The 22642-nt window shown below is 40.2% G+C and overlaps 1 protein-coding gene across 44 annotated transcripts in view; it reads right to left on the bottom strand.

Annotated features, from left to right (window-relative positions):
* LOC311076813 (protocadherin gamma-C5-like) overlaps nt 1–22642 on the bottom strand; it is a gene marked incomplete at its 5' end in the record, with an annotated part of 165391 nt that overhangs the window by 5236 nt on the left and 137513 nt on the right. For 17 of the 44 annotated variants that reach the window (XM_084105276.1, XM_084105269.1, XM_084105271.1 and 14 more), the window contains one exon: nt 823–881. In XM_084105276.1, the coding sequence (XP_083961402.1) occupies nt 823–881 (59 nt within the window). Of the gene's footprint in view, nt 1–56; nt 111–822; nt 882–2203; nt 4992–5011; nt 7633–9045; nt 12884–13274; nt 16165–19026; nt 21794–22642 lie in introns of those variants that run through there. The other 27 variants (XM_084105251.1, XM_084105252.1, XM_084105249.1 and 24 more) reach the window with 12 other exon arrangements.

The following is a 22642-nucleotide window of genomic DNA, read 5'->3' as shown; positions in this document are numbered from 1 at the left end:
CACCAGGTGAAGCCAAACGCTACCACACACTAGCCTTCTCTTCGCCTTCACTCTACCTGGACTTCTCGTATGGAGTCCATCTCTGCTGCAGGGTGTGGAACCTGTGTTGACTGAAAGATAAGCACAGGAGCATGCAGCTGTCACTCAATCGCCCCACGTCCAGTGAGGACGAGACTGATCAGAGCACATGGATGGGTGTTCCCTTGAAGTTAAAACCTTGTATACGGTACTATAAAGACGTTGTATCTCACAGGTAGTTGGTTAGCCTTTGTATGTTTTAATCTGATGATTGCTGTCATAAATAATATATCTGGTGCTTTTGCAAGATTTTTTTTCACGTGATTTCTTTTGCAGGGTTTTATTTTTGCAGGATTTTCTACACAGGATTCTTTTGCAGGGTTTCCTTTGCAGGATTTCTTTATAGGATTATGGAACAGTGGTGACTTGTCATTGGGATCTATAATATTAACAATGGCAATAATGACAGTATTTTGGACTAAATGTAGAGATGAAAACACAAAGGAAGGAATTTTTTTAAAATCTTTTTGGTTCTAATCTACATGTTTTTTTCTATGAGTATTATTTCCTTAACTCTTCTTGCTGACTAACTTCAGAAGATAGCGACCATTAAAAGTCTGCATGGGCACTCAAATGTTTATGGGTTATCCCTGATTTTGTTCTGTTATTATGCTCTGTTATCTCATTCCAATCAGACAGATTAAATTCAAATTATTACTAAAAATAGAGGGTAATACCACGTGGATAATCTCAAATGTTATTTATAGGTTTTTGCGAGACAAGTAAATTGAATCCAACACTCACCCGCTTGGTCCGGGCCTCTGGTTTGGAGGAAATCGCCAATCAGAGTTAGGTGGCTTTTGCTGAAAATAAGAAGAAATGATTTTTGTCAAAATCTTGTTTTGCACAGAGATTCATATGCACTAGTTGTATGTTCTGAAGAGCAGGTCCCTCCATCCCGTCATAGGAGGTTGTAGTTCTGAAACACAAATTTGTATTATTGACATCAAAGTACACTTTGAAACACATCTTCTGTTTCTCCTCAGGACTGTTTGAAACTGCACCTTCGCCAGAACATAAGGAAAAAAAATTGAGGGCAGTAGTGAGAAATAAAGCAACAAAGAAGAACATAGGGTTGGAAATAGGTTGAGGGAGAGTGTGTGTGAATAATTGAAACTTCGATCATGTTGCCGTCACGCATGAGTGCGTGTGCATGAGGAAAATACACACAAGTCTGTATTAAACAAAATATGAGCTCACCTGTGGGTGGGTTGTGGATAAATCCCCCCCACCATATTTCATAATTTTCACATTTTTCATTTCCTTTGTATCCCACACAATTATGCTGCATGTCCCCACACCGGGTTGAGCCATTATGTTGCAAGAGGCTATTCAAGGCATGTGCAATGTCACAATGATCCTCTAAACTCTAGTGCAGAATTCACAAAAGACAGTCTGCTGTTTTGGACTGCATAGCATGCATACAGTTTCATCCAACTGCTTCTATTTCTAAATTATAATGATTTTAGAAAAGTCAGCTTCACCTCACGGCAGAACATTTGACTATTTTTTAATCATAACTCTTCTCAGATTCATATTGTTGAATTATCCGCTGTGTCATTGGGTCTTGAAATAGCTCTGAACATGGCCTGATTATTAATACACTTGGCATTACAGAGTGCTTTGTCCAAAAAGTGAGTCATAGAGACTGAAGCCTGCGTCAATAGAAATTTATGGACATATACTGTACAGCATGATTTTCATGTTACCACAAACACATGACGCTCAAATTAGTCAAAGACAATAAAAACATTTATAATTTTACAAAATATTTCTATTTCAAATAAATGCAGTTCTTTGGAACTTTAAATTGTCAAAGAATCTTAAAATAAAAAAATAAAAAAATTGAGCACCAAATCAGTATATTAGACTGATTTCTGAAGGATCATGTGACACTGAAGACTGGAGTAATAATGCTGAAAATTCAGCTTTGCCATCACAGGACTGAATTACATTTGAACATATTAAAATAGAAAACAGTTATTTAAAATTACTCTGCATTTACTATTTACGAGTAAAATAGAGTAGTCTTGGTAGCATAAGAGATTTCTTTCAAATACATTTAAAAATCTTACCAACCTCAAACTTTTAAACGCTAGTGCATAATATTTCTGGAAACTCTCACCTTCATGAGTGAGTGAGTGAAGAGTCTTTTTGACAGTCGCATGCTTAGAGCGCTCTGTGGCGCCTTAACAAACACAAAGTCACTTCTGCTGGAGATGGTGGAGAAACCAGGTGCATATGTGTGTTTGTGGAAATCCCGAGAGGCCCCCACGACCTCCATGTATCTAACAGGACCGTCAGTATTTAGCTGCAGGTGGAGGTCACTATGTTGGTGCTCGCGAGGTGTGTGCTTGAAACCAAGTTTTTGCATGAGGCACATAATGTAGCCGCGGTGGCCGAGCCAGCGCACTGCTAGAACAATGATAGCCAGGAATGAGACCGCAATAATGAAGGATAAAGTGATTATAAGATACAAAGTGAGGTCAGGCCCAGTTGGTCTTTTGGAGTTAGAGCTCACGCGTTCAGAAGAGGTGTCTGAGGCTTTTTCAGCCAAGGTGATGTTAACTACCACACTAGCGGAGAGAGAAGACCTGCCGTTATCTTTTACAATCACAGTGAGACTAAAGACAGATTTGTTGTCCTCTGCTGTAAGTTTACGGGCTGTGCGCAGCTCTCCGGTATGTGCACCTATGTGAAACATTTCAGCATCTAGGCCTGAGATACTGTAGAATAACCAGGCATTGTGGCCACTATCACCATCCACAAATGTGATGCGATTGACTAGGTATCCGATACTGAGTGTGCTAGGTACTAAAAACTGCAGTGTCCCATCAGATGGGGGTGCAGGGTATATAAGGACAGGAGGGTGATCATTCTGATCTTTAATAAATACATGCACTGTGGTGTTGGAGCTTTGACCTGGAGTTCCTCTATCAAGAACCTGCACCACGAATTGAAACGCATTCAGTTGCTCATAGTCAAACTTTCTCATAGCATATATCTGCCCACTATCTGGGTTAATATACACATATGAAGACACGGACATACCGATAGCCTCGCTCTCCAGAATCGAGAAATAAACTGTAGAATTCTCCCCTACATCTGGGTCTGATGCAGACACGGACAGAAGGAGGGCATTTGGGGCATTGTTTTCGGCTATGTCTACTGAGTAAGAAGGCTGTGAAAAGACTGGGGGGTTATCATTAACATCTGAAAGACGTAACACAAAAGATTCCTGCGAGGAACGAGGCGGGGAACCAGAGTCTGTGGCGATCACAGTGATGGTGTATTCAGCCAAAGCCTCTCTGTCCAGCTGGCCATCGGTCATTAAAGTGAAAAGCCCCTTATATGGCGAACTCATCTTGAAAGGCAACCCATAAGGGATGTGCACACTCACTTCGCCATTTTTCCCTGTGTCCTCATCTCTGACTTTGATGAGGGCTATGACAGTGCCTGAACTCACATCTTCAGAGATTACAGGGGAAACCACATTAATGGTGATAGCAGGGGTGTTGTCATTCACGTCAATAATCTCGATTTTGATGTTGCACGAGCCCTCCATGGGAGGTATTCCTTTGTCCCTAGCAAGAATAGTGACGTCATACACGTTAGCGAGCTCGTGATCGACTAGTCCTGTAACTCTAATCTCGCCAGTCACAGAATCAACGCTAAAGAGTTTCAAAACGTTATCAGGGGTGTATTTATCGAACATGTAAGATATTTCACCATTTTGACCATGATCGGCATCGGAGGCATTAAGAGTTGCAACTAACGATCTATGAGGTGAATTTTCTAAAAGCGTGGCTCTTTTTGTAGGATTATGAAAGTGTGGCGCATTGTCATTGACATCTAAAATATTTATAAAAATGGCACTATTTCCAGACTTTTCTTCACTTCCACCATCAACTGCAGTTAAAATTAAGCTAAATTCACTTGTCTTTTCTCTGTCAAGAGGCTTGTTTAAGACTAAAATTGGGATTTTACTTCCGTCACTTTTAGTTTCTACTTTTAGGATAAAACAATCGTTTTGACTAAGAAAATAAGCGCGCAAAGAATTCAAACCCACATCAGGGTCATGCGCACTTTCTAAGCGGAACATTGTGCCGGGCGCAGCCGCTTCTGAAACTTCCAACGAAGTGTCTCGGCTTTGGAAAAGTGGCGCGTTGTCGTTAACATCCATAATTTCTATCGTAACGCTGTGCATTTCCAAAGGATTTTGAAGGGAAATCTGGATCCGAATGTGACAATGTAAACTTCCTCCGCACATACTTTCTCTGTCCATTGTTTGCTTGACCACCAAAGCTCCAGATGTCAGGTCTACGTCAACATATTTATCATTAGATTCCGAGATTATTCGCATCTCCCTTAGAAGTATCACTTGAACGTCCATTCCTAAATCTTTAGTCACGTGTCCAACAACAGTTCCTGGTTTAGATTCCTCCGCTGTGGAATATAAAAGTTCCGAAGCGTGCGTTCCAAAACACAAAGCGTTAAGCACAATCCAAACTGCAGCCCAGCCAAAAGCTCTCTGAAAACGCTCTTTACTCTCCATTTTTAAATTAGTATTTTAACTAGCAGCTATAGATTCCTTCGAGATTTTAATTTTTGCATTTCCTAGATGCGTTTATCTTAGACGTTTTAGAAACGTTTTGTTTTGTATCCATCTCCACCACTGGTTGTAAGTTTCTAAAACAACAATACAGCTCTTGCGAGCAACAAGTGTGGGGCTCTTAGAAGAGAGTGAAAAGGGGCGGGGTTAAAATCGTGCTTTTCTATTGGAGGAAAGTTACTTCGCTCAGACAAAAGAACGCCTGGTGCTGTCCAAGGTGCTGAAAGCAGCGCAACTATATCACTGTTACGTAATATAAGGAATGTATAAACATTAACTTGTTTAAATGACATTGTTTGACTTGAAACGAGTGTGTCTCACCTGTTGGCTCTCGAACGTCCACGCGCTGTCTGGTAATGACGCATCAAGCACGTTTAGCGTGTCTGTAAAGTTTGTGGTGCTGCTGGGCTTAACGAGGGTGAGATCACTGAATTCTGACATTGGTGAGAGATAGGAGCCAAAGGACTGACTCTGAGACATCATGTCTCCTCCCAGAACCTCCACATACTTAATGGGCCCGTCAGTGTTGAGCTGGATCTGCAGGTTTCTGTTGGGGTTCTTGTATCCAGAATCAGTTCGCCTGATACAGCAGCTTGAGCCGCCACTACTGCCTCGCGCACATTTCACCAGTAAGATGAAAAATGTCACCAAAGACAACAAAGACACAGCGGCTAAAGAGATGATCAGGTATAAAGTAATTTTTCCACTTTTTTTGCTAGGCTCTACGTTTTTCTTATAATAGTCTGAGATGGGCTCGTGAAATCCGTCCTCTATCAGTATATCCACCGTAACCGTAGTGGAAAGCTCCGGGCTTCCATTATCCTTTATCTCTATCATCAGTCTCTGAGAGGAGTCATCCTGCTCTGAAACGGCGCGTTTAGTCCTCACCTCTCCCGTATGTAAATTCACACTGAACAGTGACGCGTCCGTGGCCTCCGCGAGCCTGTAGAAGAGCCAGGCGTTATGACCCGAGTCCGCGTCCACTGCTGTTACCTTAGTAACGAGATGTCCTGCTTTAGCAGAACGGGGCATCCTCTGATGAGGGACAGACCCCATGGATGTGGACGGGTAAATGACAGCAGGAGCATTGTCGTTCTGGTCCAAAATAAAAACATACACTGTGGCGTTGCTGCTCAGAGACGGAGAGCCATGATCTTTAGCCTGAACGATGACCTCAAACACTTTTATTTTTTCGAAGTCAAACGAATGCATGCTAAATATGCTTCCATTGTCAGAGTTTATGTACAAATACGACGATATTGGGGTATCCCAAGCTTTAGGGTTCTCAATAGAGTATGATATTTTGCCATTTACGCCGACATCAACGTCTCGGGCGGATACTGACCAGATAATAGAGCCTGGAGTGTTATTCTCTCTTATGTACACATGATACACGCTATCAGAGAACTTCGGGGAATTGTCGTTAACATCGAGAATTTTAACTGGAATTATTGTTTTGCTACTTAAAGGCGGCGAGCCTGAGTCAAATGCAGTGATTTCCACGTTATACTCCGGGAACGTTTCGCGGTCTAAAACACCGTTTGTGACCAACGAATATTCATTTGAGAAAGAAGGTTTTAAAATAAATGGAAGGCCAGACTGTGTCTGTAGTCTGACTTTTCCATTGTCACCAGAGTCGATGTCCCGTGCGCTTATTAACGCTACAACTGTCCCGCTTGGCGCGTCCTCGCGCAAAGGACTCGGTTTAGACGTAAGCAATATCTGCGGTGGATTGTCGTTGATATCCGAGACTTCTATTTTTACTGTGCAATGGCCCTCCATTTCGGGGACACCTCTGTCTCTGGCACGTATCTCAATGTTGTACATAGGAGTGGTTTCATAATCCAACTCCCCGTTTAGAAACATTTCCCCGGTTTTCTCATCGATGTGAAACAACGAGCGCAACGCATCAGACATGTGCTCCCCTAAGGAATATTTGATCTCTCCATTTGGGCCTTCGTCCAAGTCTTTTGCCTCAACTTTTAGAAATGTCGTACCTTGTTTACTGTTTTCAGCTATAGCTACTTTGTAAACATTCTTCTCAAATACGGGGTTGTTGTCGTTGTTATCCAGCACGGTGACATTAATTTGTGACGTTCCAGATCTAACCGGGTTCCCTCCGTCTATGGCAGTTAACATCAGCTGATGCATTGGTTTCTTCTCGCGATCCAGATGTTTCTCCAGTACTAATTCGGGTACCTTTCGGCCATCACCAAGATCTTTTATTTTTAAACTGAAACATTCGTCTTTACTCAAAGTATACGATTTCAAAGAGTTACTGCCTACGTCTGGGTCTACTGCGCTCTCCAAAGGAAAGCGCATACCAGGAACAGTAGATTCTGCTATTTTTAAAACGCTGTCAGTTGACTGAAAATGCGGGTAATTGTCATTAATATCCTGTATTTCGACTTCCACTCTATAAAGTTGTAAAGGGTCCTCGATAACTATTTGAAGAGGCAACAGACAATTTGCGTTTTCTCCACAAAGGATCTCTCTGTCGATTCTCTCGTTAACCACTATCTCTCCTCTGCGTGAATCCAAGCTGAAATACTGCTTACCTGATTCAGAGGCTATTCGCAATTTACGGTCAAACAGCTCAGATATTTTCAAACCTAAATCTTTTGCAATATTTCCAACAACAGCGCCCACATTTAATTCCTCTGGAATTGAGTAGCGAGTCTGTCCTTCTGTCGTACTCCACAAAAGAAGAAAGAGAAAAAAGAAGACCAAATAATGCCTCCACCATCTGAATGCCATCCTCTTTGTCATTTTGATTTAAAATCCAGACAATTCACCGTGCTGATAAAAAACTAGGGATCCCAATACACGATGACAATTTAGATTGTCCATTTTGCCTCAAAAATATGTTAAAATCCATTTTTAATCGGAGCGATTAGAGCATCCCTCGCCTCCGCTTGCACTGAACGTTGTGATGTCAGTGGGGGAAGGAGTAGATCTCTTTGTGTAATTCTGCATGTGATTGGTGTAGGCATAAGTCGAAATAACCAATAGCAAGAGAACTGCTTCTTAAAGGCACAGCATCAGCACCTGCTGTTAAACTCACAAAAAAGAACCTTGCAATGGAAGAGTGATGCACCATAGTTTTATTTATGATCTCTGTAAAAATTACAAATTATATATTTCTATATTAATTATTTAAAGCTAAATCCTTTGATATTATTATTATTATTATTATTATTATGCAATAATGTTCAGATGTTAGTACAATATTTTATATCCAAAGGACGTTTATCATAAAAATAAATCAGGAACCACAGTGGGTATTTCATGCAGCTGTTAAAGTAACATTCGTATAACAATTATGAACTTTAATGTAACAATATCGGAACATTTTGAAAAATTAATATTTTAATCATAAAGTTGAGCGAGATTTTCACTCTTGTGTCTTGTTGTTTCCTCACTGGGAAGCGCTCATACACAAACATATACTTTTGAGCAGATTACCTCTGTACTTCTCGTTGGTTTCATATGGATTACATAATTAATTTCACATTTCAAGCTTTTTATAGATATAATTCTTATCGTGACTGAGGCACATAGACTAAGTTTCGGTTCATTTTTTGTGACACGCACCAGAAAGGAGACAGAGACAGCAGAAAGCGCATCCTGTTTCCTTGTTTGTTTCGTTTCCTTTACTTTACAAAAGCATAACGATTTGTTGTTGTGATGAGTGTATACAAATAAAAGAAGATCCTTTACAGTTTCTAATTTACCTTGCTCTTGTATGACCAAAAACTACAGGGTATTTTAAGTTATTTCCACTGTTATGAGAAAGAAAGAAAATCCCAGCTCGTTTGCGCATGCCAGAATTAAAACCCAATTTTAGAACAATGCATAGCGCCATAGTGTTTAAGACTAAAATTGGGATTTTACTTCCGTCACTTTTAGTTTTTACTTTTAGGATAAAACAATCGTTTTGACTAAGAAAATAAGCGCGCAGTGAATTCACACCCACACCAGAGTAATTACTATTTTCACTAGCAGCTATAGATTCCTTCGAGATTTTAATTTATGCATTTCCTAGATGCATTTATCTTAGACGTTTTAGAAACGTTTTGTTTTGTATCCATCTCCACCATTGGTTGTAAGTTTCTAAAATAACAATACAGCTCTTGCGAGCAACAAGTGTGGGGGTCTTGGAAAAGAGTCAAAAGGGGCGGGGTTAAAATCGTGCTTTACTATTGGAGGAACGTTACTTCTCTCAGACAAAAGAACGTCTGGTGCTGTCCAAGGTTCTGAAAGCAGCGCAACTATATCACTGTTACGTAATATACTGAATGTAAACATTAACTTGTTTAAATGACATTGTTTGACTTGAAACGAGTGTGTCTCACCTGTTGGCTCTCGAACGTCCACGCGCTGTCTGGTAATGACGCATCAAGCACGTTTAGCGTGTCTGTAAAGTTTGTGGTGCTGCTGGGCTTAACGAGGGTGAGATCACTGAATTCTGACATTGGAGAGAGATAGGAGCCAAAGGACTGACTCTGAGACATCATGTCTCCTCCCAGAACCTCCACATATTTAATGGGCCCGTCAGTGTTGAGCTGGATCTGCAGGTTTCTGTTGGGGTTCTTGTATCCAGAATCAGTTCGCCTGATACAGCAGCTTGAGCCGCCTCTACTGCCTCGCGCACATTTCACCAGCAAGATGAAAAACGTCATCAGACACAACAAAGACACAGCGGCTAAAGAGATGATCAGATATAAAGTAATTTTGCCGCTTTTCTTGTTTGGCTCTATAGTTTTCTCTCTATAGTCTGAAATTGGCTCATGAAACCCGTCTTCTATCAGTATATCCACTGTGACTGTGGTGGACTGGATCGGTTCTCCATTATCCTTTATCTCTATCATCAGTCTCTGAGAGGAGTCATCCTGCTCTGAAACGGCGCGTTTAGTCCTCACCTCTCCCGTATGTAAATTCACACTGAACAGTGACGCGTCCGTGGCCTCCGCGAGCCTGTAGAAGAGCCAGGCGTTATGACCCGAGTCCGCGTCCACTGCCGTTACCTTAGTAACGAGATGTCCTGCTTTAGCAGAACGGGGCATCCTCTGATGAGGGACAGACCCCATGGATGTGGACGGGTAAATGACAGCAGGAGCGTTATCGTTCCGGTCCAGAATAAACACATGAACGGTGGCGTTACTGCTCAGAGATGGAGAGCCATGATCTTTAGCCTGAACTAGAACACTGAACAATTTTACCTTTTCATAATCAAAGGTGCTCATGCAGTAAATGGTTCCATTCTCAGAGTTGATATAAAAATAAGATGACGCTGGAACGTGATTAGAACTTGAATCCAGGATTGAATACGTAAGTAGAGCGTTTTTATCCTGGTCAATATCAGATGCAGACACAGAAAACAATGAAGTGCCTGCAAGATTGTTTTCGTTAATGTAAACGTTATATGAGGTCTGTGAGAATACTGGAGGGTTGTCATTTACATCAAGGACTTTAATATTTATAGTCTTCACAGTTTTTAATGGTGGGACACCAGAGTCTATGGCCAGTATTTCTACACTATACTCTGAATGAACCTCACGGTCAAGAAATGAGTCAGTTATCAAAGAATAATAATTATGGGAAGGTTTCAATTTAAATGGAACATTCGGAGAGACAATCAGCTCGACTTTGCCATTATTACCGGAGTCCAAATCTTTGACGGTAATCAGAGCCACCACAGTTCCCACCGTCGCATTTTCAGGTACAGGGCTCGGTAAAGATGTCAGTATAATCTCTGGAGGATTGTCATTCTCATCTATGATATCTATCTGAACCGATGACTGTCCCTCGAGCTCTGGATTCCCTTTGTCTTTAGCACAGACATCAAACGTATACGTTTTTTTTGTCTCGTAATCTAATTTTCCAATGACTGTTATTTCACCGGTTTCAGCGTTCACAGTAAACGCATTTCTTACAAGTTCAGGCGTGTGCGCACCGAATGAATACTGTATCTCACCATTAGGACCTTCATCCAAATCTGTTGCCTTTATTTTGATCACACTTGAGCCAACAACGGCGCTTTCTAAAACAGATGCTTTGTATGCAGCAACTTCAAACTTAGGTTCGTTGTCGTTTATATCTTGAACAATTATTTGCAGTAAAGACGTGCCAGATTTCACTGGATTACCACCATCCAGAGCTGTTAATATTAGCTGGTGAACGGCCTGTTTCTCTCTATCTAAAGGTTTTTCAACCACAAGTTCTGGTACTATTCTTCCATCTTTTATAGTTTTAACATTAAGACGGAAATAATTGTTATTGCTTAGTGAGTAAGACTTTAAGCTATTGCTGCCAACATCGAGGTCCTCGGCACTTTCAAGGGTAAATCGTGTGCCTGGAGCAATCAGTTCAGATATTTTTAATGTGGCCTCTTTAGTATGAAAGTTTGGTGCATTGTCATTAATGTCTTGTATTTCTATCTCTACATTATGCATCTGTAATGGATTTTCAATAACGATCTGCAGTGGCATCAGACAACTGGCGCTTTGTCCACAGAGCGTTTCTCTGTCTATTCTGTCATTAACTACCAGATCACCCTTCCCTGAATCCACATTGAAATACTGTCTATTTGATTCAGATGCTATCCGCAACTTACGCTCGGCGATATCTGAGATGTCAAACCCAAGATCCTTCGCGATATTCCCAACGATAGATCCTTCCTTTAACTCTTCAGGTATTGTGTAGCGAATCTGAGCTCCAACTGTATTCCACAATAGAGAGAAAGCGAACAGCCAAAGCGCTGCCCATTTCCACCCTCTGATCCTCCTGTGCCTCATTTCTCTGTTGCGCTTGATATTCCCATCAACAAATCTTGATCTTATATCCATAGAAAATCAGAATGCTGTTCTCCATTTTCAAAAAAATTACGTCTACTCAACGCATCCTCGTTGTGGTGATCAGCCTCATAAAGCGTTCATGTTTCCTCTCGCTCTACAGCTCTCATCATTGTACTCCTCCTCTGGCTGGGGGAGGGAGTAGATCCCTTTGTATGGTCTGAAGCACGATTGGTACAGAGCTCAACGCTCACTCGTCCAATAGATGCTCTGCTGTTTCTTAAAAGCATAACCAGCCCCTTGTAGTGTGTTACGGCATCTAGCGGAGAACTGTGAGCTAAAACGTGCAATACATATAGTATTATTCTAGTTTCTGAGCTACTTAGAGAGGCAAATGTTTCTGTACGCAAAACGACTTTTAAATGACAGCGTATGATCATTGAGCATGGGGAGATGAGCGAGTGTAACTAGTTTGTTCTTAAAATTCAGTATAAAACAATACAAGTAATTTAATGTGCTATTTAAGCCTTTTTGCATATTTTATTATTTAGGAAAATTGAGCAAATTGTCCCAATAAACAAAATGTTTTTTTTTTTTTTTTTTTGGTTGTTGTTGCAACAATGCCTTCTAAAACTTTAGAGCAGGAATAGACTACGTAGGTCCTGGTGTGCCGCTGTCCTGCAGAGTTTAGCTCCAACCCTAAAAAATAAATAAAACTCATTGGTCTGAAGCCTTAGTGATGTCCTGAAGACATTGATTAGTTTGTTTCAGGTGAGCTTGATTAGGGTTGGAGCTAAACTCTGCAGGACAGCGGCACTTCAGGACTGACTTTGCCTGTCGCTGCTGTATGTCGCAGCGTTACGGGAGCTGTCCAGTCCAAAGTGCTGACCGCACTCTGAAAACGTTTATCTCCAGGAGTTTCGACATGACATCAAATATTGTGCGAAAAGTTGGCTAAATATAGAATTTGCACGTCAGTAAAATTTATTAAACGTTTTTGAATTCAGAAAAAAAAACCTTTAATGATAGCGTTGCTGAGTCATGGTTTTAGAAATATTGATGCTAAACTGTTTAAAATTAAATCCATTTTATTTCACTGCACGCAATGTGGATCGGCACAAGACGTTTACAACTATTATAATGAAACATGTACATATATCGTTTTAAATGCGAATTCCCGTTATTGGTAAGCTCTATCAAACGAATAAACGTCTAAACCCCCCGGTTTCACAGACGGCTTAAGCCTAGTCCCAGACTAAAATTAATGTTTGAGCTGCTTTAACTAAAAGAAACTTGCACTGACATGTCAATGTCATTGTTTTGTCTCAAGATGCACACCAGTAATGTTTTTTTTAATTTTTTTTATGCACGTTACAAAATCTACTTAAATGCCCCAATTGGACAAATGCCTAATCCTGGCTTAATCTAAGCCTTGTCCGTGAAACCGGACAAACATGTCCAAGTTTTCTCTACGATTCCTCAAAAAAAAAAAAATGTTTTTAATTTTTTTTTTACAAAAAATAAAACTACAGCTAATGCTGACTTCTGTCCAAAATAGAGACGCAAGAGATCTCTGAGCCAAGCCAAGCCACCCCCCACCCCCCCCCCACCGTCACACACACACACAAAAACACACACACACACACACACACACACATACGTATCAAAAATGTGAACCATCACACTTTTAAAGGTGCAATATATGTGAAATTATATTTATGCACCGTTTCGAAGAATACAATTATGACACAATTCTATATGGATGCTGAGTTAAGTATTCTGCGTCTCACCTGTTGGCTCTCGAAAGTCCACGCGCTGTCTGGTAATGACGCATCAAGCACGTTTAACGTGTCTGTAAAGTTTGTGGTGCTGCTGGGCTTAACGAGGGTGAGATCACTGAATTCTGACATTGGAGAGAGATAGGAGCCAAAGGACTGACTCTGAGACATCATGTCTCCTCCCAGAACCTCCACATACTTAATGGGCCCGTCAGTGTTGAGCTGGATCTGCAGGTTTCTGTTGGGGTTCTTGTATCCAGAATCAGTTCGCCTGATACAGCAGCTTGAGCCGCCTCTACTGCCTCGCGCACATTTCACCAGCAAGATGAAAAACGTCATCAGACACAACAAAGACACAGCGGCTAAAGAGATGATCAGGTATAAAGTAATTTTGCCGCTTTTCTTGTTTGGCTCTATAGTTTTCTCTCTATAGTCTGACATTGGCTCGTGAAACCCGTCCTCTATCAGTATATCCACTGTAACTGTGGTGGACTGGATCGGTTCTCCATTATCCTTTATCTCTATCATCAGTCTCTGAGAGGAGTCATCCTGCTCTGAAACAGCGCGTTTAGTCCTCACCTCTCCCGTATGTAAATTCACACTGAACAGTGACGCGTCCGTGGCCTCCGCAAGCCTGTAGAAGAGCCAGGCGTTATGACCCGAGTCCGCGTCCACTGCTGTTACTTTAGTAACGAGATGTCCTGCTTTAGCAGAACGGGGAATCCTCTGATGAGGGACAGACCCCATGGATGTGGACGGGTAAATGACAGCAGGAGCGTTATCGTTCCGGTCCAGAATAAACACATGAATGGTGGCGTTACTGCTCAGAGATGGAGAGCCATGATCTTTAGCCTGAACTACAATACTGATGAGTTTCATTTTCTCATAATCAAAGGTGCTCATGCTGTAAATAGTTCCGTTCTCAGAGTTGATATAAAAATAAGATGACGCTGGAACGTGATTTGAACTTAAATCCAAAATCGAGTAAGCGAGTATAGCGTTTTTATTTTGGTCAATATCAAACGCAGATACAGAAAACAATGAAACACCTGCCAGATTATTTTCGTTTATGTAAACATTATATGATGATTGTGAGAATACTGGAGGGTTGTCATTTACATCAAGCACTTTAATATTTATAGTCTTCATAGTTTTTAATGGTGGAACACCAGAGTCTATGGCCTGTATTTCTACATTATATTCAGAATGAAACTCACGATCTAAGAAAGAATTCGTTATCAGTGAATAATGGCTATCAAAAGTTGGTTTTAATTTAAATGGAACATCCGCAGAGACAATCAGCTCAACTTTGCCATTATTACCGGAGTCCAAATCTTTGACGGTAATCAGAGCCACCACAGTTCCCACCGTTGCATTTTCAGGTACAGGGCTCGGTAAAGATGTCAGTATAATCTCTGGAGGGTTGTCATTCTCATCTATGATATCTATCTGAACCGATGACTGTCCCTCGAGCTGTGGATTTCCTTTGTCTTTAGCACAGACATCAAATGTATATGATTTGGTAGTCTCGTAATCTAGATTTCCAGCTACTGTTATTTCACCGGTTTCAGCGTTCACACTAAAAATATTTCTTATAAATTCAGGCGTGTGCGCAGAGAATAAATACTGTATCTCACCATTAGGACCTTCATCCAAATCTGTTGCTTTTACTTTGATCACACTTGAACCAACAACGGCGCTTTCTAGAACAGATGCTTTGTATGCAGCAACTTCAAATGTTGGTTCGTTGTCATTAAAATCCTGAACAATTATTTGCAGTAAAGACGTGCCAGATTTTACCGGATTACCACCATCCAGAGCTGTTAATATTAGCTTGTGAACTGATTGTTTCTCTCTATCTAATGATTTATCAAGCACCAGCTCAGGTATTTGCCTTCCGTTTTTAAGTGTCTTTAAATTTAAACGGAAGAAGTTGTTATTGCTCAGAGAATAAGTCTTTAAGCTATTGCTGCCAACATCGAGGTCCTCGGCAATTTCAAGGGGAAATCGAGCACCTGGAGCAGTCAATTCAGAAATGTTCAATACGCCATCTTTATTGTGGAAGTTTGGTGCATTATCATTTATATCTTGTATTTCGATCTCTACCCTGTGCATCTGCAATGGATTCTCAATAACGATCTGCAGTGGCATCAGACAACTGGCGCTTTGTCCACAGAGCGTTTCTCTGTCTATTCTGTCATTAACTACCAGATCACCCTTCCCTGAATCCACACTGAAATACTGTCTATTTGATTCAGATGCTATCCGCAATTTACGCTCGGCGATATCTGAGATGTCAAACCCAAGATCCTTCGCGATATTCCCAACGATAGATCCTTCCTTTAACTCTTCAGGAATTGTGTAGCGAATCTGAGATCCAACTGTATTCCACAATAGAGAAAAAGCGAACAGCCAGAGCGCTGCCCATTTCCACCCTCTGATCCTCCTGTGCCTCATTTCTCTGTTGCGCTTGATATTCCCATCAACAAATCTTGATCTTATATCCATAGAAAATCAGAATGCCGTTCTCCATTTTCAAATAATTACGTCTATTCAACGCATCCTCGTTGTGTTGATCAGCCTCATAAAGCGTTCATGTTTCCTCTCGCTCTACAGCTCTCATCATTGTACTCCTCCTCTGGCTGGGGGAGGGAGTAGATCCCTTTGTATAGTCTGAAGCACGATTGGTACAGAGCTCAACGCTCACTCGTCCAATAGATGCTCTGCTGTTTCTTAAAGGCATAACTAGCCCTCTGTGGTGCTACGGCATCTAGTGGATAACTGTGAGCTAAAATATGCAATGCAGCTTATCTCAGACTTATTTCGTAGCTAGACGGGCAAATGTTGTTGTACGCAAAAAAAATCGTTAAAGTAACAAGATGAGCATAACAGAGAAGAGCAAGAGAAATTTAGTTGTTCTTAAAATTAAGTGCTAAATCATTATTACAGCAATATTTATTTATTTATTTATTTATTTATGTTTTTGTTTGTTTGTTTGTAATAAATGATGCAACAATGTCTTCCAAACCAGCATGGGCGGCGCTAGGGAGGGGCTAGCACGTGTTTCAGCACCCCCAAGAAAGACCAAAGCACCCAGATAGCACCCCCAAAAATAATGTCTGGAAGCAATTATATTCAGGCTGTTTTCTATGGAAGCCCTGAACCGCATGGTGAAGAAAAAATAAAAATAAAACTTATCTTGTTATTTCGTGATATTAAGTCGTTATTTCAACATAATATCTCGTTATTTCGACATAATTAGTAGTTATTTCAACATAATAAGTTATTTCGACACAATATCACGTTATTTCGACATAATAAGGGGATATTCTGCATTAAGCCACATTAAGCGTTATTATAATGGTTTTCTATGGGAGGAAAATGCTTAACATGTAAACACGTTGCGTTCATATTCTGGGCACATCTGATTTTTTTTGTACATATAGTAAAGCCTACTTCATTATGATTTTAGTATCATAATGATTAATAAATGCACACACAATTATCAGTGAACTTGATAAATGTTGCAGATATGTTTTACTATGCACAAACAAATGCATTTCAACTTATTTTTGCAAAATTCAGAATTAAATGAATGTGCAGCAATTTTTACAAATAGAGAGTCTGTGGGCCTTCTATATGTGTTGTAGCCATTAAATAAGCACATTTAGTTTCATATTTGTTAAAATATTATAATGTTTTTTTTTCTCATCTATGCTAATTATGAAAAGTGAACAGCATGAGTAAGACAGGATGTGCAATATATCGGGAGACATGGAGTGGGTCAGACATGATTTTGACCACTTTTTGACCACAAGTTTTGTTTTGTAGAAAGCCTTTCTTTAAAGGGAATTTCGTTTTGTATAAATTGTATCTTAATTTTAATCAATTTTTCATCAACCAATTGCCTGGATTTAATAAAAAAGAAAAGAAAATATAGCAGACAATATAATCATGACATGGAGGCGGGCGCGATTGCATTGCACGTGAACTGGAGTGCATCTCATCATAAATTATCTGAAACTCAGCATATGCCTCACAGACGTGTAAAAATATTTCTATAGAAAGCTTGAAATGTCTTTAAACGAAACAATTCAAACCGAAATGAAATAGGCTACTCTCTGATTATGTAATCCATTATGTGCATTTTCTCTCTATAGGCGCGTTCACTACGGAGCTTTGTAGCCGACACTGACACAGAAAACACTAGTTTATTAATAAAATTCAATGCACCCCTATCACCGGATTTACAAATGTACATCTTGCTTGTTCCACGCACACATATTATGTCGAAATAATGAGATATTATGTTGAAATAACATTATTAATAATAATAAATCCTTAAGAATATTTGATTGGATGCTGAATGTTGTGCTTGTTCAGTTTAATACAATTAAAACTTTAATTGTGATAATTAAAATAATTGAATATTACATTTTGAGTGGCCAAGTTTTGCTCATTATATATATATACACACACACACACACACACAAACCAGCACGCATAAAGTAGCACCTAAAACTGTGCAGCATCACATCGTTACGGGAGCTGTCCAGTCCAAAGTGCTGAACACACAGTTCAAAACCTTCGCCATTATCTCCGAGAGTTTGTTTCGATATCATAAATATGGTATGAACTGTGCCTTGGCGATACACAACAGTCTTACAATGACGGGCATCAGCGCTCTATCTTCCCATAAAGAGAAACGCGTCGGGCATTAATAGATCAAGATTACCATTTACCAGTACCATTATTAGACATTCACACATATCGTTTTAAAATGTGATTTTATTTTCCGACTGTCACGTTTTATTAAACTTATAAATGTCTTAGAAATTATTTGGTTTCCTCTACGTTTTATCTAAATACAAATACAAATACAAAAAAAAAAAAAAAAAAATCACCCTTTTTCTTTTAAAATTCTAGCTGATGCTGACCTCTGTCCAAAATGGTTATGCTCAATTAAACCAGGTAGCGATATTTGTGCTAACCGCCCTGCAGCGGCCGCTGTCACACACACACACAGCGCGCGTTTTCATGTTTTATGGGGACTTTTCATGGACATGTTTTTTTTTTTTATGTACAAAAAAAATTGGTACAAAGTGTATATTATATCCCCTTACACTAATCCTACCCATCACAGAAAACTTTCTGCATTTTTACATTAAAAAAAAACAAAAAACAAAAAAAACAAAAAAAAAAACATCACTTATAAATTATAAGCTGTTTTCCTCATAGGGAACAAAATATGTCGCCACAAGGATTTCGGACATTGCCATCTTTGTGGAGACATGTTGCCCCCATAATGTAGGGTTTACCCAAACCGATCTCACGGGAAAACGTACAAATTCTACAAGGTGGCTAATTCGTACGAATTCATACGACCTCACTCGTACGAATTCGTACGATTTTTGCAAAATCGTACATATTTTACGAATTTCCCAATTCGTATGAATTCATACGAACGACCTACCCCTGACCCCGCCCCTAAACCTACCCATCACGTGGGTTTAGACAAATCGTACAAATTCGTACGAGTGAGGTCGTACGAATTCGTACGAATTAGCCATCTTTTTATCATTCGTACGAATTGGTCGTGAGATAGCGTTGGTTTACCAGACAACGCACCAACCCACATACACAATCAAGCATGTGCACCATCATGTGTATATCTTAAATTGTGTGTATGCACTGTTTAGAAGAATAAAATAATCACATAAAAATATAAATTTATGCTGAGGTAATTAATTATTCTGCGTCTCACCTGTTGGCTCTCGAAAGTCCACGCGCTGTCTGGTAATGACGCATCAAGCACGTTTAGCGTGTCTGTAAAGTTTGTGGTGCTGCTGGGCTTAACGAGGGTGAGATCACTGAATTCTGACATTGGAGAGAGATAGGAGCCAAAGGACTGACTCTGAGACATCATGTCTCCTCCCAGAACCTCCACATACTTAATGGGCCCGTCAGTGTTGAGCTGGATCTGCAGGTTTCTGTTGGGGTTCTTGTATCCAGAATCAGTTCGCCTGATACAGCAGCTTGAGCCGCCTCTACTGCCTCGCGCACATTTCACCAGCAAGATGAAAAACGTCATCAGACACAACAAGGACACGGAAGCCAAAGAGATGATCAGGTATAAAGTGATTTTACCCGTTTTCTTGTTGGGCTCTATAGTTTTTTCACGATAGTCTGAGATGGGCTCATGAAACCCGTCTTCTATCAGTATATCAACTGTGACTGTGGTGGACTGGATCGGTTCTCCATTATCCTTTATCTCTATCATCAGTCTTTGAGAGGAGTCATCCTGCTCTGAAACAGCGCGTTTAGTCCTCACCTCTCCCGTATGTAAATTCACACTGAACAGTGACGCGTCCGTGGCCTCCGCGAGCCTGTAGAAGAGCCAGGCGTTATGACCCGAGTCCGCGTCCACTGCTGTTACTTTAGTAACGAGATGTCCTGCTTTAGCAGAACGGGGCATCCTCTGATGAGGGACAGACCCCATGGATGTGGACGGGTAAATGACAGCAGGAGCGTTATCGTTCCGGTCCAGAATAAACACATGAACAGTGACGTTGCTGCTCAGAGATGGAGAGCCATGATCTTTAGCCTGAACTACGATACTGATTAGTTTCATTTTCTCATAATCAAATGAGCTCATGCTGTAAATAGTTCCGTTCTCAGAGTTGATATAAAAATAAGATGATGCTGGTACTTGGCTTGAACTTAAATCCAAAACTGAATAAGTGAGTCGAGCGTTTTTATCTTGGTCAATGTCAGATGCAGATACAGAAAACAATGAAACACCTGCTAAGTTATTTTCCTGTATATAAACATTATATGAGGTCTGTGAGAATACTGGATGGTTGTCATTCACGTCAAGTACTTTAACATTTACAGCCTTTAACGTATTTAACGGTGGAACACCAGAGTCTATGGCCAGTATTTCTACATTATATTCAGAATGAACCTCACGGTCTAATAATGAGTCAGTTATCAACGAATAGTGGTTATCGAAGGAGGGTTTCACTTTAAAAGGAACACCCGGAGAGATAATTAGCTCAATTTTTCCATTATTACCGGAGTCCAAATCTTTGACGGTAATCAGAGCCACCACAGTTCCCACCGTTGCATTTTCAGGTACAGGGCTCGGTGAAGATGTCAGTATAATCTCTGGAGGATTGTCATTCTCATCTAGGATATCTATTTGAACCGATGACTGTCCCTCGAGTTCTGGATTCCCTTTGTCTTTAGCACAGACATCAAACGTGTATGTTTTTTTAGTCTCGTAATCTAGTTTTCCAATTACTGTTATTTCACCGGTTTCAGCGTTCACAGTAAACGCATTTCTTACAAGTTCAGGCGTGTGCGCACCGAATGAATACTGTATTTCACCATTAGGACCTTCATCCAAGTCAGTGGCTTTTATTTTGATCACACTTGAACCAACAACGGCGCTTTCTAGAACAGATGCTTTGTATGCAGCAACTTCAAATTTTGGTTCGTTGTCGTTTATATCTTGCACAATTATCTGCAGTAAAGATGTGCCAGATTTCACTGGATTACCACCATCCAGAGCTGTTAATATTAGCTTGTGTACAGACTGTTTTTCTCTATCTAAAGGTTTTTCAACCACAAGTTCAGGTACCATTCTTCCATCTTTTAAAGTTTTAACATTAAGACGGAAAAAATTGTTACTGCTAATTGAATAAGTCTTTAAGCTATTGCTGCCAACATCGAGGTCCTCGGCACTTTCAAGGGTAAATCGTGCGCCGGCAGCAGTCAGTTCGTATATTTTTAATGTGGCCTCTTTTGTATGGAAGTTTGGTGCATTATCATTTATATCTTGTATTTCTATTTCAACTTTATGTAACTGTAATGGATTCTCAATAACGATCTGCAGTGGCATCAGACAACTGGCGCTTTGTCCACAGAGCGTTTCTCTGTCTATTCTGCCATTTACTACCAGATGACCCTTCCCTGAATCCACATTGAAATACTGTCTGTTTGATTCAGATGCTATCCGTAACTTACGCTCGGCGATATCTGAGATGTCAAACCCAAGATCCTTCGCGATATTCCCAACGATAGATCCTTCCTTTAACTCTTCAGGAATTGTGTAGCGAATCTGAGCTCCAACTGTATTCCACAATAGAGAGAAAGCGAACAGCCAAAGCACTGCCCATTTCCACCCTCTGATCCTCCTGTGCCTCATTTCTCTGTTGTGCTTGATATTCCCATCAACAAATCTTTATCTTATATCCATAGAAAATCAGAATGCTGCTCTCCATTTTCAAATAAACGTCTACTCAACGCATCCTCATTGTGGTGATCAGCCTCATAAAGCGTTCATGTTTCCTCTCGCTCTACAGCTCTCATCATTGTACTCCTCCTCTGGCTGGGGGAGGGAGTAGATCCCTTTGTATGGTCTGAAGCACGATTGGTACAGAGCTCAACGCACACTCGTCCAATAGATGCTCTGCTGTTTCTTAAAGGCATAACTAGCCCTCTGTGGTGTTACGGCATCTAGTGGAGAGCTGTGCTCTAAATATGCAATGCAGCTTATCTCAGACTTATTTCGTAGCTAGATGGGCAAATGTGGTTGTACGCAAGACATTGTTAAACTAACAGGGTGAGCATTTGAGCATAACAGAGAAGAGCAAGAGCAATTTTGTTGTTGTTAAAATTAAATGTTAAATAATTATTACAGCAAATTTTATTTATGGTTTGCTTTTTGTTTTTTTTATTTGTAATAAATGATGCAACAATGTCTTCCAAACCAGCACGCATAAAGTAGCACCTATAAAACTTTGAAGCGTCATATCGTCACGGGAGCTGTCCAGTCCAAAGTGCTGAACACAGTCCAAAACCGTCGGTATTATCCCCGAGAGTTTGCTTCGGTATCCATATGGTACGATTTGTGCCTGACAGGCGATACACAAAAGTCTTACAATGACGGGCATCAGCGCCCTGAAACGTCTTACAATTTCAAATTGTTCCACTGCATTTTCTCTAAATACAAAAAAATAAAATAAAAATAAAATCCCTACAGAAATTTTACCTCTGTCCAAAATGATTTTTTTTTTTTTTTTTTTCATATACTGTACAAACTGTATATTCTATCCCCTTACACTAACCATACCCCTAAATCTACAGAAAACTTTATGCATTTTTACATAAAAAACAAACAAACAGAAAACAAACAAACCATCACTTATGAATTATAAGCTGTTTTCCTCATGGGGAACAAAAAATGTCCCCACAAGGACAAGGATTTCGGATATTGCCATCTTTGTAGAGATATTTTGCCCTCATAATGTAGGGTTTACCAGACCACCCACACACACAATCAAGCATGTGTCTAACTTAAATTGTGTTTATGCACT

The sequence above is a fragment of the Abramis brama genome (genome assembly GCF_963993115.1).
Source record: "Abramis brama genome assembly, chromosome: 25".
NCBI classification, from domain to species: domain Eukaryota; kingdom Metazoa; phylum Chordata; class Actinopteri; order Cypriniformes; family Leuciscidae; genus Abramis; species Abramis brama.
The sequence above is the reverse complement of the archived record's forward strand: the minus strand, read 5'-3'. Positions and strand labels throughout refer to the sequence as shown.